This window comes from Mesoplodon bidens (genome assembly GCF_964165515.1).
Source record: "Mesoplodon bidens genome assembly, chromosome: 3".
Taxonomy (NCBI): domain Eukaryota; kingdom Metazoa; phylum Chordata; class Mammalia; order Artiodactyla; family Ziphiidae; genus Mesoplodon; species Mesoplodon bidens.
Window position 1 is genome coordinate 61423056 of NC_138178.1, and position 15960 is coordinate 61439015.

The 15960-nt window shown below is 45.7% G+C and overlaps 2 protein-coding genes across 5 annotated transcripts in view; one reads left to right on the plus strand and one right to left on the minus strand.

Annotated features, from left to right (window-relative positions):
- The window catches only part of PARP6 (poly(ADP-ribose) polymerase family member 6), a 28208-nt gene extending 16621 nt beyond the window's left edge, over positions 1 to 11587 (minus strand). For 2 of the 4 annotated variants that reach the window (XR_014015342.1, XR_014015343.1), the window contains exons 1-10: positions 11063 to 11587; positions 9983 to 10239; positions 7870 to 8071; positions 7141 to 7218; positions 6068 to 6162; positions 5557 to 5617; positions 5235 to 5325; positions 4712 to 4778; positions 2005 to 2154; positions 445 to 655 (exon numbers count right to left, since the gene is read on the minus strand). Coding sequence is in view for 1 of the 4 variants with exons in the window: in XM_081228018.1 (XP_081084144.1) it covers positions 445 to 655; positions 2005 to 2154; positions 4712 to 4778; positions 5235 to 5325; positions 5557 to 5617; positions 6068 to 6162; positions 7141 to 7218; positions 7870 to 7872 (756 nt within the window). In the remaining 3 variants the exon portion in view is untranslated. Of the gene's footprint in view, positions 1 to 444; positions 656 to 2004; positions 2155 to 4711; positions 4779 to 5234; positions 5326 to 5556; positions 5618 to 6067; positions 6163 to 7140; positions 7219 to 7869; positions 8072 to 9982 lie in introns of all 4 variants that reach the window. The other 2 variants (XR_014015341.1, XM_081228018.1) reach the window with 2 other exon arrangements.
- Positions 1 to 15960, plus strand: part of BBS4 (Bardet-Biedl syndrome 4) — a 426848-nt gene that overhangs the window by 68489 nt on the left and 342399 nt on the right. The gene's annotated exons all lie outside the window — the stretch shown is intronic.

Below are 15960 nucleotides of genomic sequence, written 5' to 3' on the forward strand. Positions count from 1 at the left end.
TCTCCTAAAGTAGCTAAGCCCTAACGCTGATCAGTCTAAGTAATCCCCAAGCTGCAGAGAAGACCTTCAGACATTTTTGCCAAGGTTCTTAAAAAAGACTCACCTGTCTTTAAACCCCTTCAAGGTAGGTGGAATAGGTCTGTAAAGTAGCTGACTACCAAGTCCTAACCACAACCTAACAAAATCATACATGACATCTCCGTGGGATGCCCAACCCCAGACTCTCTGCTTCCTGACATACTATCAGAGAAGCCTGCCAGACTGTTCAGATATAAGTTCACAACTATTAAAAAATGTGTTCCACTCTACTCACTCATGATTCATGCCCAGGTTTGGTTTATGATGCCTAGACAACCAGACCCCCACCCCACTTTGAGAAGCTGTATTCCCACATTTCCTCTCCCACCCTCTAACACCCAAGTCAAACCCTCCTCAGCCATGTACCAAAGGAGAGGTCCATGCTGGGGGAGGGAGGCCCACGTGCTGGGGGCACTGGAGACCTGCCTGGGGGCTGGGAGGGTAGCCAAACACCTCTACTTTGGGGTTCTTCATGGTGCAGGAGATGGAACGGTTCATGAGGCGTCCAACTCGAAGCTCTGGTACACCCAGTTTGCCTTTCAGCATGGAGTCCTGTATGATAGGGAAACTCGGAGACCTGACACAGAGCAAAGAGAAGTGATGAGACTGAGGATTCAGTATGAGCCCTAGAAGAGGCCTGGAGGGACTTCCCTGGGGGTCCAGTGTTTAAGACTCCACACTTCCAATGTAGGGGGTGCGGGTTTGATCTCTGGTCAGGAAACTAAGATCTCTCATGTCACATGGCATGACCGGAAAGAAAAAGAAAAAAAAAAAAAAAGAAGAGGTCTGGAGATAAAAATAGATGAAATGACCTAAGCCAAAGAGCAACTCATATCTGAGGAAAGTTCCACTGGACCAAACTGTCAAAGCAAGTAGATCACTACACAACTGGTTTGATTTTTATGTCATTATCTATGTGTTCTTCAGATTGGAACATGAGGGCAGGCAAAGGCAAAACCTAGGTCGTTCTCTGCAGCATCTAGGCCAGGTAAGGAATGATACCCTGGAGAGGATGCCCGTTTCACTTAGAGAGAGGGAGGGAGGGAGGGAGGGGGAGGGGGGGGGAGAGAGAGAGAGAGAGAGAGAGAGAGAGAGAGAGTGAGAGAGAGTGTGTGTGTGTGTGTGTGTGTGTGTGTGTGTAAACTACTAGGCAATAGTTGGACCCCAAAGAGCCTAATGTCTGTGGGTCAATAATGGCACCTGGAAAACTACAAATCTGGGTTTGTATTTGCCTTTCGGAAGATCAGAAGGCACCAGGGGGGATAAATGTAGGCCTAGGATCAAAGAATTGAGCAATATTTATTTCCAGAACCTAGGTAGTAAATCAATGTGCCCTTCCACAAGAGCAAGGACTTGGGGCCTATTAGCTCTGACTCTGCCTCCTTAGGATAGGGAATAAGGATAAGTGTCAAAGAAAGTAAAGATGGAGAGATTAGCATACATTTCTCCAAACACATACCATGCGCTAGGTACTGTCTTTTACATAAAGGACGAGATATGACTACTGGGTCAGGAGTAGAAGGGTAAAGACACATAAGGGACAGGACCATGTGGATGGTATTAGTAGTTAAAGGTATAGGGCTTCCCTGGTGGCGCAGTGGTTGAGAGTCCGCCTGCCGATGCAGGGGACACGGGTTCGTGCCCCGGTCTGGGAAGATCCCACATGCCGCAGAGCGGCTAGGCCCGTGAGCCATGGCTGCTGAGCCTGCGCATCCGGAGCCTGTGCTCTGCAAGGGGAGAGGCCACAACAGTGAGAGGCCCGCCTACCGCAAAAAAAAAAAAAAAAAAAAAAAAAAAAAAAAAAAAAGGTACAGAATTTAGAGGACCTAGGAAGAGGATAGAATAATGTACATAATCAACAAAGTGGGGTGGAGGCTTAGATGAGATTACAGTGATTAGAGATAATCAGCTCATGGAGAAACTTACTTGGGGATGGGTGAGAAGATGCTGAGGCCAGCTCGGAACTTCTTGATGGTACCACTTGCCTTGAACCAGCTGTGCCTCTTCTCCTGCTGGGTCTTTAAGAAATCGTTGCTGAGATGTTTCCATTGTTGGGATGTAAACATACCCAGGATCCTAAAGAATTAAAGAGGAACAGGCTTAGAGAAGCTCAGGCAGGGGAAGTCCAGGTCAAGAAATAGGACTATGAAAGGCAACTAATCTAAAATTCAGACCCAGGGACTGCAAAGCTAGTTGTTGTAGGGGAAGGTGTGTCTCAAGACCCCACTGATATAATCTTAGCACATGGAAATGTACTGTCCTAAAGTACCTCTTTACCTTCGTGGGTAAATTCCCACTCCCTTACCTAGTCTAATGGTCCAGAAAAATTCTTAGATGCTTTGCCTTTAGAGGGAGATCTCAAAGGTGAGTCTGCAAAAGCTGTGAACCTGGCAATTTATTGCCAAGAAGAGCTATACTGAAAGTGGAACAGAAGTGGTGAGTACCACCCTCTGCCTTGTGAATAGTGAAGAAAAGGACAAGGGACACGAAGGGTATGACATTGTTAGGCAAAACATTACATCCCCAAATTTATGGTTTCCAACTTGGGCTGGGCCCTCAGCTAGTCTTGTCAGTCCTTTCACTTGTCCTTGATCAGTTCTCTCTAGTATCACTCTACCTTCTTATTCCAAATCCTTATCACCTTCTTTAAGCTCCTAACTTCACCTACAACTGATAGTCTCTCTTCTCAATAGAGAAAACTGAAGGCATGAGATATCATCTTCCATAATTTTGCAACCCTACTACAGAATCTATTTCCATTTCTACCCTTACTTGATCCCTCCATTCTCTGGAGACAAGGTGACCTTCCTATTAAGGATCAATTGCTCTATTTGTCCTCTAGATCTCAGCCCCTCATGGGACCTTGATCTGTCAATCATCCCCCTCTCCTGTCAGTTCCTTTACTGAAGTCTACAAAAAGTTTCAAGTTTCTTTACCTCAGTCTAGCTACCTCTCCCTCTTCCCCTTATATCCTCATCCAAATTTCTTAATCCACACTTATTGTTTCTATTTTGTTGCCAATCACTCACTTCTCCAGAATACTTACTGTATTCTGGTTTCTACCTTCACCACTCCACCACAATTGCTCTCACCTTGATGCTAAATCCAACAGAAACTCCTAAGTTCTCCTCTTACTCATCCTCTCTGGCATCTGGCCCTCCTTGTAGAAATGCTCCTCCTTGCCTTCTCTGACTCTATTCTCTTCCCATTCTTCTCCAATTTCTCTGACCTACCTTCAGTGTTTCTTCTTCCTCTACCTACTCCTGGTATTTTGTCTGGGTTAAAGGGTGTTCTGCCCTTGATTTTATTTTCTTCTCATTCTATCATGCTCTCCTTTAGCAATCTCATATTCTACACTGGGTGCAAGTCTCACCCATACACTGCTATATAACTTCAACCTGAACCTCTCCTGTAAGTATCAAATCTACATATCTAATTCTGTATTGAGCATCTCCACTGGAATATCTTAAAGTTAACTTTAAACAACATGTTTAAAATGGAACTATCTGTCCTCGTCCCACAAACGTGCTCCTCTTCTAAATCCCTATATAAATGAGTGGTATTAAAATTTACCCAGACATCGAGGCTGGAAACCTAAGAGTAATATTCCACTATTCCTTGGCTCTTATCATATACAACATACCCAAATCATTCTTCAAGTCTTATTGATTTTAAATGCTGCAAATTTCTCTAGTCTATCTCTCATCTCTAATCTTACCTACAGTTGTACTTTGGTTCAGGCTTTCATCATCTCATGTATGGACTTCTACAAATGCCTCCTATTAAAACAGTTCTGGTCTCTTATCTCACCCCTCCTACCTATTTTGCACAGTGCTACCAGAATGGTTTTTTAAAAACTAAATCTGACCACGTCCTTTCTCTGCCTAAAACCTTTCAATGCTACCAAAAGCCCAAGATCCCCTCTGATTTGGACTCCTTCCTGCTTCTCTGGCTTTAACTTTAGTTCCTACCATTCTCCCCTTGCATTTTACTAGCAATACAAAACTACTTGAAGCTTCCTACACACATGCTGCTTCACATGACTGTGCCCTTGCAAATGTTATTTACTCCACTGTCTACATGGGCAGCTCTTATCCATCCTTGAAGACCAGTAATCATCTCCCTTTCATCTTTCATTCACCCACCTGCCACCAGACTAAGTTACACCTACACCTTCCTCTGTGTTCTAAATCTTACATATTCACTTGTATTAGAACATGTATCCACTGGACTCTGTTTGGAACTTAACTGAGTTCACCTCTCAGTATTGTATACCAAATACTTAGCAAGGTGCTCAACACATTCAATAAATTAAAACTGTCTGAAATCCTAGAGCCCCACTCTGAGGAAATGTGATGAGCATGACTCTAATGCCAGGGTTGCGCTTTTCCTTAAATGCTAAGTACTGATGAGTTTCACCTCTCACCTCCAGGAAGCCCCAAGGCCAGATACCCCAGAAACACAAGCTCCCTTACCTAACCATAAATTTGGCTCCCCAAATTTATTTTAGTCTTTCTTGGGCATATCTCAGAAATACACTTTTGGAAAGAAACATTCAAGAGTCTGCCTGTCCATCCACATGTCCATCTCTCTTTCCCTCAATGTTCATAACCAGAAAGATCAAAGTTCTTACTTTTTTAACTGAAGACCCAGCCCAAATCCTTCCTTATTTGATGGCTGGAAAACCTCAATTGATGGTTCTGCAAAGAGAAGAGAAAGCTCCTACTATGTATCCATGTCTATCCTCCTGGGAGTCCAAAGCCCCATTTCAGTGGATTAGCTTCCTCAGATTCTAAGGGTACTCTAAACAATAATGATGGACAAGGGAAATATCTGAGGCAGAGGGTAGATTCTGGGAACTGTCTGACCAATTTCAAATATCCTCAACTTATACTGGAAGTTGAGGGGAAGGGGAGGAATAAGTAATATCTGGGAACTGGAGAATACAATTTCATTAACCAGGAAGGCCTTTAAGGCATGACTATCAGGCAATAGGGTATGAAGACACCAACGAGAAGAGACTGAAAAGCTCCTACCAATGGCCTACAGATTACACCAACAGGCCTTGTTCTTAGTTTTTCTCTACCTCAGTTAATTTAGGACTTTGGATGAGACCACACACAGAGCACCCACATGCCCAAAGTCACTGCCTTTACCCGGTCCATCAAGGTACTGGGAGAGCGAAAATCGCAGCCTCAACACAATAGGTTCTGTCCGGAGGACCTTCCAGGCTGTAGAAACTTCCTCCTAAAAGAGTAAGGTCAATAGTTTCTAGTTTAGCAACAGAGAGGAACGGACTTGAAGTTTTCACTATATGATACACACATGCACACAGCACTGTCTGCTGATGATCTAGGAAAGACAGGCATGAATAATATGTGCTTCAAATACAGCAGTCAGGAACAAGACTCCAGGCCTACATGGCAAAATCCACAAGCCCAACGAGACATGTTGTTGGCAGGTATCAGCACCACTTACATCGAGGAAGCTGATGTTGATGTGGAGGTCAATGTCCACGTCATCAATAGTTCCATATTCTCTATAGAGATACAGGCAACCACAAGTGAGATTCATTAAGGGAGAAAGGGAACAGAGACTGAGGTGGAAGGAGAACAGAGCCTGGGGATAAGGGAGAGGGAAGGGTGGAAGCCAGCTCTGTATTTAGGTTCTTAGCTACAGCCTGAAGCCACTTTTATGATCTGGGCCTTTGCCAGGCCAAAAGCCCTTCTTACCTCAAAGGTGAAACTATCAGCCTAGAGGAGTCTAGGATAAGAGGGAACTTCTAAGAAAAGTGGCTATACTTTCCTACTTACTCCTGTCAGCCAACCTCAAGTATTCTAAACAACTCCCACTATCATTAAGCTCAAAACTTATCAAGGTCCACAGACCACCTGCGCCCCCATCATACCATAAAGAAAAAACCTCTACCCTTTTAACAACTCAGAAAGAAGTGGCTGAGTCCCCTGCCATCCCTGAAGTAGAGTCCCACCTGATGGATACAGAGTTTTCACTGTAGATCTCCTTCACTGCTTCAATGTCTGCATCGAGCTGTGGGTGTCGATATAAGTCAGCTGCACAGCTCCCCTAGGTCAGCAGCAAAAATGGTGGAGGGGAAAGACAAAGGGGAAGAGAGATGAAAAACAGAACATGAAGAAACATCCAGAACAGGGATATCAAACTACAGCAATACATACAAGCAAAAGCTGCTTATATGAAGGGGCTTTTGGTGGTGGCCCTAGCTGGGCCACCAGACAAGTCTCACTGACAGACAAGTCTCCCTCCATCACCACTCTAGGAAGTTTTAGTAGACCAACTGCAGGCTTTGCTTAAGGAGTTCACATCCTTAAGCCTCAGCTTTTTCTGTCAACCCTAACCAGGACACTTAGGGATCCCTTCGTAAGAACTCAGAGCAGACTGAAGAGTACAGAATTTAACTCAGATTGGTTCTGTCTAGAGTCCAACATTCCTGCTCAGGATCATGCCCTAGGCAGTGATAGCATTAAACAATCATTGGTAGAATAATCTTTTAAAAATTTGACCCTAATGAATGAAACGACCCCTGCTGGCTAGTGAGGGAATAGCCAGAAAATAATGTTTTACAACTAAGAACATATAGGTCAGCGGTCCCCAACCTTTCTGGCACCATGGACCGGTTTCCTGGAAGACAATTTTTCCACAGATCAGGGTAGCGGGGGTGGAGGGTGGGGGTGGGAATGGAGATGGTTCGGGCAGTAATGCAGGCAATGGGCAGCGATGGGGAGCGGCAGATGAAGCTTCGCTGGCCTGCCGCTCACCTCCTGCTGTGCAGCCCGGTTCCTAACAGGCCTCGGACCAGGGACCCCTGATATGGGTAACCTCCATGTACAGAGGGTGTAGTTTACACTGGGAAAGATATGAGTTCCAGGCAAGAGCAAAGATAGGAAATCAGCTCTGACAAGACAATCCTCAGATTACACTGACGTTGTATCTTCATCTCTACTCAAAATAATCTTTCACTCTTGTATCCAGAGAAAAGCACACGTTTAGACCATCCAACATGGGTTTTGGGGGCTGTAATCTCACCTGAACTCCATAGAGAAATTCCTCTGATTCATTATCTCCCTCCGAATCATCATCATTCCAGAACTGGCCTTTGATGTCCTAATGATGAGAAATAAGGATACAACCCTTTGTTGGGTCCCTGTTATGCCACGGAACAGAGTGGGGTTAGGATGGGAAACAGGTTTCCACAAAGAATGGGAGGTCCCTTGGGATAGAATAACTGAGGCCCTAATCCCTTTGCTCCCTTCCCCTCACCCTTCGGGAGCGTCTCACTCTCTTCCTGAATCTGGTCATATCCATGGTCTAGCACTGACTTGGTGTCATGGAGGAAAGCAGTAGGGAATTTTAGCCTTCTTAGGTATAGGGTATGATGATTGAGGCTCTGGTAGCCAGTGGGGGAGGCATGACGAAGATTTCAATGTCAAGGTTGATTCCTAGGCATATCTAAGTTTTAGTACAAGCTGGCCTCTCCTGGATCATTACCCAAGGTGGCTCTCAAGCACACCTAGCTCTTTTGTCTCATAACTCCTTTTCTAACCCTTATTTAACTCTCCCCTTCCTTCCCAAGAAAACTCCCTATACACACACCAAGTAATACTGTTTCCATGCCCCTTCTCCTTTCTTTAACTTCAAATAGCCACTCTATTTACCAAAAGGGTGGGAGGGAAAACACCGGGAAAAGGTGAGGTCTGCACTTTGTTCCATCTACCCCTGGATGATCAGTTGGAGAGTTGGGCAGTCAGTTCTCACCATTGGGTCAGTGGGTCACACACACTCCCAGGTCAGTGCTAGGCAGCACCCCTCCATACCACCAGTTGAACCCAGGCCAACGAGATGGGCATTTAGGAGGCCACAAAGGGAGACAAGGGAGGGAGGGGGAGATGTCAGGGGCTGACTGGAGATCTGCTGAGGAAGGCAGGCTCTGCTGTTGTGGTGGTAACAAGTCACTGTCCTGTAGAAAGTAGACAACAATTGATCTCATCACCACTTGATAACTGGGTGGCAAATACACAAGCACACATTTATGGGTACACTTTTATTATACATATGTACAGACACTTGCACACAGAGACATACCTGCATGCATGTACACACACTTGTACACACAGTTCTTTAAAAATAATGAATCGTGAAAGCACTATACAAACATAAGACATTATTGTTCTCCAGCTGGAGAGTTGTGATTGAAGCAAGTTCTTGCTCTAGTTCATAATGCTATATCAACCCCTGAAGCCAAAAATGATGGCAGGACCGGATGCTTATGCTACTCAGTCTAGTCAGTTCATTTTAGAATATTCTTCATAGCGCCAACCACCATCAGAAGCAGACTCTTTTTTTGGACTCTCTACCTCTAGTTACTTCTCCAAATTGAGTCATTATCTCTTATTTAACACCAGTATCCATAAAAGCCTTTATATAACAATCATAGCTAAGTTTAAAAGTCCTCAACAACACTGATCATTCCCTGGTAGACACAGTCTGAGTTGTCACAGCCAAAATAATGCCCTGGATTCCTCCTGGAACCTACTCCCCAAATAACGTAATAATGATCCTAAGAAATGCTCAGAAAAACACTAACCCCTACCCCTTTCACAAGATTAAAAACCACTGTCCTAGGCCTTCTTGGCTCTGCACTTATCTCAGTTTCATCCACTCCAACCTTACACAGAGGTGTTCTTGGTCTTTAATATGGTTCTATTTAACCTTACGTTTCTAGATCAGTAGTTCCCAAGTAAGGTCTGTGGATGTGCAGCATCAATATCACCTGGGAACTTGTTAAAAATGCAAAGTCTCAGACCCCCTACTGAGACCTACTAATTAGAAACTCTAGAGGTCTAGTAATCTGTTTTAACAAGCCCTCCAAGTTATTCTGAGAACCACTGTTCTAAATCCTTGCGTGTTTCAACGGCCTATGGTCTGTTCCTCAGATACCAACTTAAACCTGGTAACTGACGCAGAATGGAGTTATAAAGCACAATGCCAGGGCAAACAGCACAGCAGTCCTCCAGCTGGCAGTGCTGACTGACCCATCAAAAACAATATGCAGAAAAAAAAAATGCAAAGGGAAACTGCAACTGAAGTTCTTAGAGGTGAAATGGCGTGATATCTGAGATTTGCTTTAAAATACAACTCCAGCACAAAAAGTGGGGGGGGGGAGATGAAATAAACATGACAAAATGTTGATTACTGATGAAACTGAATGATGAGTACATAACGGTTTCTTACACTCTCTACTTCTGTGTATAGTTGGAAATTTCCATAAAAAGAAAAACAAAATCAGAGTCTACTCTTGTACTCTTGTAAGGGCTCTCTCTAAAAAGTTAACTCTAAATGTGAACAGGAAGATTATCACTAAGACTCCATAAATGTCTCCTTGCTGTCCTTCAAACATATCAAGCATACTCCCACCACAGAGCCTTTGCCCCTGCTGGCCACCCTTCTTGGAATGCTTTTCAACCAGATACCCACATGGCTTACTCCTTTACCCTTTCAGATCTCTGCTTGAAGGTCACCTTGACTATCCTATATAAAACAGCAAAACCCCAACACACAACATACTAGCACTCTCCATCCCCCTTCCTTGCTTTTTTTCCACAGCATCTACCACGCTCTGACGTACAAAATGTTTATTGCATTTATCTCCCACCAGAATATAAGCTCTATGGTGGTAGAGGCTTCGACTCTTTTGCCTATAATGTCAGCCCCTCAACACACATTTACTGAATGAGTGAATGAATGAATGAACTGTCTGCTGGAGACGTAAGCCAAAGGGGAGAGACATACAAGAACTTAAACACATCTACGTAGACAAAAATGACAAAAATCATACAAAAATGATTTTTAAAAGCAAGACTCCATTCACCTTCAAGAGCAGCCGAGAACCAGAATATGAAGATCTGGCGGCTGTGTTTGTGAGATTTGAAAATAAACAGTCAGGTGCTGATCTGGATGATCACAGAGGAATAAAGAGGGAGGCACTAATGTCCAGCCTGGGCTGTCTTGGGCTGGGTGGTAGGATGATGGCAGCGTAGGCCAGAAGTACCAACTTTCACAAGCTCTCTGTCACTGTGGAAGTCAAGAAAACTTAGTCTCTCTCCAAGGGCTGTTGCTGCTTGTTTTCTGTTGTTATCACAAGGAGAAAAAGGTAGTTCAGAGGAAATTTTTCCTGTCCAGGGAAAAGACAATTCAGAAACTACCACCTTTTTCAAACCAGGCTGTTTCAGTGAAAGGGACTCCCACCTTCTAATCTCAAGGCTCATTTCTCTGGAGAGATGGAGAATGGGTTTAAATGGTGAAGAGTGGGAAAAGGGGAATGGTGGGTAGTTATGGAATCGCAGACATTTTAAAGAGGAATAAGCCTGAAAGATGGTCTATTTCAAAGCTTTCATGTTATGTATAGAATAATCAGGTGTAGGGAGGTCAAGCTACTTGCTTAGGGTCAGGAGTAAAGTGGAACTGGGACTTACGCACATCTGACAGGTTCTAATTACAGCCACTTTTCCTGTGATTTGGGTACAACCACTTAAGGGAGTTGTTAATGACTTAAGCAAGAGAGACCTATCTAACTTATCCAAATGAGGTAAAGCAGGGAACCTTTCAAGAAAAGCCAGGCCAAATACAGACTGTGTGAAGAATGCCCAGAGAAGGGTGTCTGTTTTTCAGTGCTTTGGATGATGGCAGCTAACGGAGAATTTGCACGGGGACAGGCCAAATGTAAATAAGCCTCAAGTCCGGATGACAAAGGTCCTGGCCTAGCCCCAAGGGCGCTTCTCCGGTGGGACAACTTTACATCTAGTCAAAGCCTCCTATCTCATCGTTTATACTCTGGGTTTGACTCCCAGCTTTGTGGTACTGGGCAAGCAGGTTACTCCGCTCTACAGCGAGCGCTCCTCTCAGAAAGCCTAGGCCACAGAACAAAGAGTGCGGGGGAGAAGCCACAGACCTGCGATTCCCGCTATCCAGGATACCCGGCGGAGGCAGAGGCCGGCGTGAGCCCCTGAACACTGGCTGCCACCGCTCTCTCAGGACAGGCCCTGAGGCCTCCTTTAGGGGAGCAATTAAAAGCTCTTCTCCGGTTTCCTCCGGAGACCCCAAAGACACCCAACACCTGCCTCCCGGGGAAGAAGCTCTGTGCCCGATCTGTGTCGCCAGCCGCCCAGCCTTCAGCGAAGCCTGTCAAGGCCAGGAGGGCCCTTCAGAGCCACCCGGCGCAAGCCCCTCACTTTATCCACCCCGGCCGAGGCGGGGCGGGCCCCGAACCCTTCCCGCGGCCCGGCCGCCCCGCCCCGTCCCGTCCCCGTGGCGGCCGCCTCACAGGCTGGCCTCGTGAGTACTCACGGCGACCCCGGGCCGCGCGCGGCCGCCGCCGAGGGAACTAGCGGCCCGGGACGCCCCGCGGGGGCGGAGCGGCAAGCCAAGGGGCGGGGGCCGGGCCGGGCGGACGAGGTCGCGCAACTCCACGCCTCGTCGTTCCGTCACGGCCGCGCTGAGCCACTCTGCGCACGCTCGCGCGGCGGCACCGTGACCACGTGACCCGCTCCGGACCAACTGCCACGCGGCCTGCCCCTGGGCCCACCACCTCCCCCGACGCCTGGTTGGGGCGCCTGCGCAGTGATCGATGGTTGGGAGCAGGGTGCGGAGCGGAGGGTGGCGCCTGCGCCGTGGGGCTGGGCGGGTGCGTGGAGAAACAAGAGAGGCCCGGCGGGTGCGCGGAGGGCCCTCTGAGCAAAGCTGTTGGCGTTTGGCGCCCCTTGTGGTTGGGAGGAAGGAGCGGGGAAGGCAGTTCCGGCTACCTCTCTACTTTAGAACCCGGGTGGCGGATAAAGATTGAGACGGTCCCCCTGAGACCTTGCTGACTCCAAGAATCTCTAGTCTGTAACACCTTAGGGTCTTTTAATTCTTCTTTTGTTTTTAATTTTTTTTCTTTTTTGGCTGCACCACGCAGCATATGGTATCTTAGTTCCCCTACCAGGGATTGAACCTGAGTCCCCTGCACTGGGAGCACAGTCTTAACCATCGGACCGCCAGGGAAGTTCCAGCGTCTTTTAATTCTTAAGTTTAACTCTTTTGCTCCCCTGGTAGCTGTGGTGTGCTGGAAAGCACTCTGGCCTTCTACTGGGACAACGTGGGTTCAAAGCTTGGTTTCAGCACTTACTGATTGTTCAGCCTTAAACCAAGACTTTCACTTTCTGAGTCTTGGTTTTCTCATCTGTAAAGTGGGGACAGTGATATCCGTTTAATGGGGCTGTTGTGGTGAGGATGAAATGAGATGGTATGTCGAACCGTATGAATGTGCAGGTATTTGACTCTTTGTATTTTACAAAACAGAAATTTCATATGGTTCAACCTAACTCATATAAAGTAACCAGCAGAAAACCTGGGACTAGGAAGTCGTCCATAAATGGAAGCTGTTAACCGTGGTTATTATGGTTATTCCCCTGAGACGTGGCCAGACCTCTCTTCATCCTTATCAGAATTGGGTGTCTTGGAGCTCCCATGTGCCTCTCTTTTCCATCAGCACTAATGGGGAAAAGCTTATCTTATATCTACTTACCTTCCTCATTCCCTCTTTTTAGCTAGACACAGTGTACACAAGGAAGGCTTTGGCTCTGAGTGATGTAAACACGTAACATATCTATCCCTCCGGAGCTGGCCTCAGTCAGAATTTTTGCAGTGAGGGACCTCCCTGGTGGTGCAGTGGATAAGACTCCGTGCTCCCAATGCAGGGGGCCTGGGTTCTATCCCTGGTCCGGGAACTAGATCCTACATGCATGCCACAACTAAGGAGCCCGTGTGCCACAACTAAGGAGCCCACATGCTGTAACTAAGGAGCCCACCTGCCACAAATAAGACCCGGCACAACCAAATAAATAAATATTTTTAAAAATTATATATATATATATATATATATATATATAAATTTTCGCAGTGATTTTTTTTACATTTGGATAACCTCAGCATCTCCCTTCTCACTATCCCTTTTGATATCCCTGCTCTTCTCACCTGGCCTCTGAGCCTGGGCTTCAACACTGTCTTAATATTAGTTTGTTACACGCATTGTGTATAATAACTGAAAAAAGTGAGGTATATAAAATAACAGGACTTGGAGCCTTAGTGACAGAACGTAGAAGTTCAGAGTCGTTGGGGAAGGAGGTGGCTCTGCTCCCTCAAACAACTCACCAGCAAGGGCCCCATAGCAGCTTTGGGGAGCCAAGCATGTGTGGAAGTGTTTGAACAGCAGCACTTTGGGTAAGCACGGGAGGTCTGTCCCCATGAGTGAAATGTCAAAGTCCAGTATTCCATAACCTTCCAGGATTTCCCCTCCTCACTTCCCCCCAACTCACACCACCAGCTCTTCTACTCATTATGAATCCCATGAATCTCAACTGCCTCATAGTTGATCAGTATTTTCCTGGCTTCACTTTTTCCATCCGGTCTAGATCCTATGGTCAGTTACTTTAACCACATTTTTGCTAATATGCTTGCCCTTATAATCATAGCCACAGATATTCCAGCCATCTATCTTCTCTATTCTCCTATCCTAAACCGGGATAAAGGAAATCACCCAGTCCCACAGAATTGAGCTTGTGAGTGGACACTGTTTTATGTTAGTCCAGCCCACGAGCCCTATTCTTTGGGAATTAAATTTTCCACACTCACTCTCCAGATCTATAGGCTCCAGGGCCATGTTTGTCTTCTGTGACCCCTGGCATTCTGGCTGCAGTTTATCAAACTGTGAGTGGATTCCTAATCCGAGCTGAGCTAAGCAAATGTTCTCTCCTGGGAATCTTGGATTAGGGCTGAGAGATTATGATTCTAACTGGACTGGTTTCTTGAGCAGAAGAGATATAAACTCAGGAGCTATGGTGCATCCACCTCCCAGATACTATGAGGAATGAGGAATGGAGAAAGTTTATCTGCAGAGAGAGAACGAAGCCTGGACAGGCAGAGACCAGAAATCATAAGACTGCTGTCTGGTTCCTGAAAGTTTCCCAGACCATTTCTGAGGCCCTCTGACCTTAGAATCTATGAGTCACCCTTATCTAGAATAAATCGTTAAGAAAACTTACCCTAGACCCAATATAGAGCTACAACAAATTCACAGTCTCCTCAGCTAGGCCCTGAGTGTACCCAGCAATCCTTCTACACATCAGCTTCCGCCACCATCCCCCTTTCTGCTTCACAGAGAAAATAAAGGCAATGGTGAGGAAACTGCCTTAATGTTCAGCCCCCTCCAAACATTTGAATCTCTCCCTCCCTTTCTTTCTCAGAGGTAGTGAGGTCTCCCTTCAAATCCAAGCTTAATTGTTTCACTGCAATTTGTTTTTCACTCCCTTTGTCTCTTCAGGAAATTTGATCCTTTGTTTTCATCTCTCTTTCATGGATAGTCAACTTTTTCCTCTCTCTTACTCTTTGATCTTAGCATATAAACTTGATCAACTAGCCCAACCTAAAAAAAATCCAATTTTAATCCCACACATTACTGATTATTACACACTTTTTCTTGCCTTCAACCAAGCTTCTAGGGAGTGGTTTCCACTCTCCATCTCTACTTCCTTACCTCCCATGTGCTCCATAAATCTAGTGCCATCTTACCTCTCCCCCAAATCTCTACTGAAAATACTTTCAGCAAAGTAACAGATGACTTCTGAGCTGCCGAACCCACTGGAAAATTCCAGGCTCAACTGATTTGACCATTGATGTCAGTTGGCATCGTTGATCAGCAGTCCCTGCATCCCTTTCCTCTGTTGGCTCCTATGGGCTATGTTCTTCCAGTTTCTTCCTAAACCTCATGTGGCTCCTTCACAACTTTCTTAATAGACTCCTTTTCTGTCATTCATCATTTAAATAATAATAATTTAAAAAAAAAACAGTTCAGTCAACACCCATTTATCATTTCATCACTCTTTCCAGGGACTTCCCAGAATCTGATTCACCTTCCTGTGTTACAAGTCTTAGAGGTAAGCAGAGCCCACCTTCCATGACAGATATTGAAAAGGTTGGGTCTTTGCTTTCCCAGCTTTTTGGCATCTAAGACAGAGGTATGTGACCTAAGCTTGGCCAAGTAGCCCCCGGAAAAGTAGATTCTGGAGTAAATGATTCAGAGCAATAGAACCAAGGAGAATTCATCCTGGTGGCAGTGGCCACAGTGCAATCAGCTCTATCCTGTGCTTGGGGGCCGTAGTGGCATGGGTACTGGTGGTGGTGACATCCAGTGTCCAGTGGTGATGACAGTGGCAATATTCTCACTGTGCTAGCCTGACATCTGATTTTGGCTTTTGCTCCGGTGGACTGGCCTCCCATTGTTCCCAGTTGTTTTTCAAGCTTGCATGTCCTGCTTGGCAATCCCGGGACGGGACCCACCCAGTGCCGTTTCAAGAGACGGCTTTTCTAGAATTTGAAGAATAGATACATGTATATGTTACAAAACAAAAACAAAAACAAAAACTAATAAGCCTGGGAAATCTTTTTCTTAGAATGAGAGAGGGGTAAGTGAGAACACTTACACAGTAAAAAGTGTTTCTAGTTCTTTGCTAGCACTAAAAGAAAAAAGTGGCTTTTCTGTTTAAATCGTCCCAGGTGACACACTGACTGCAGGTGACTGGGACTCCCGAATATACATCTCCATCTTTTACCTCTTGCATTTCAAGTTGCCTTTGAGACAACTCCACTTGTATGTCTCACAGGCAAACTCTTCTTCTTCCTCGCAATCTGCATTTTTTTCATGACCCTAGCTTAGTAAATAGCACCTATGACTTGTTCAGTTGGAACCCTGAGAGGAAAACATCTTAAGACTTCTCCCACCCTCGTGTGAACAGAACAAATTTTACCTCTTATTAC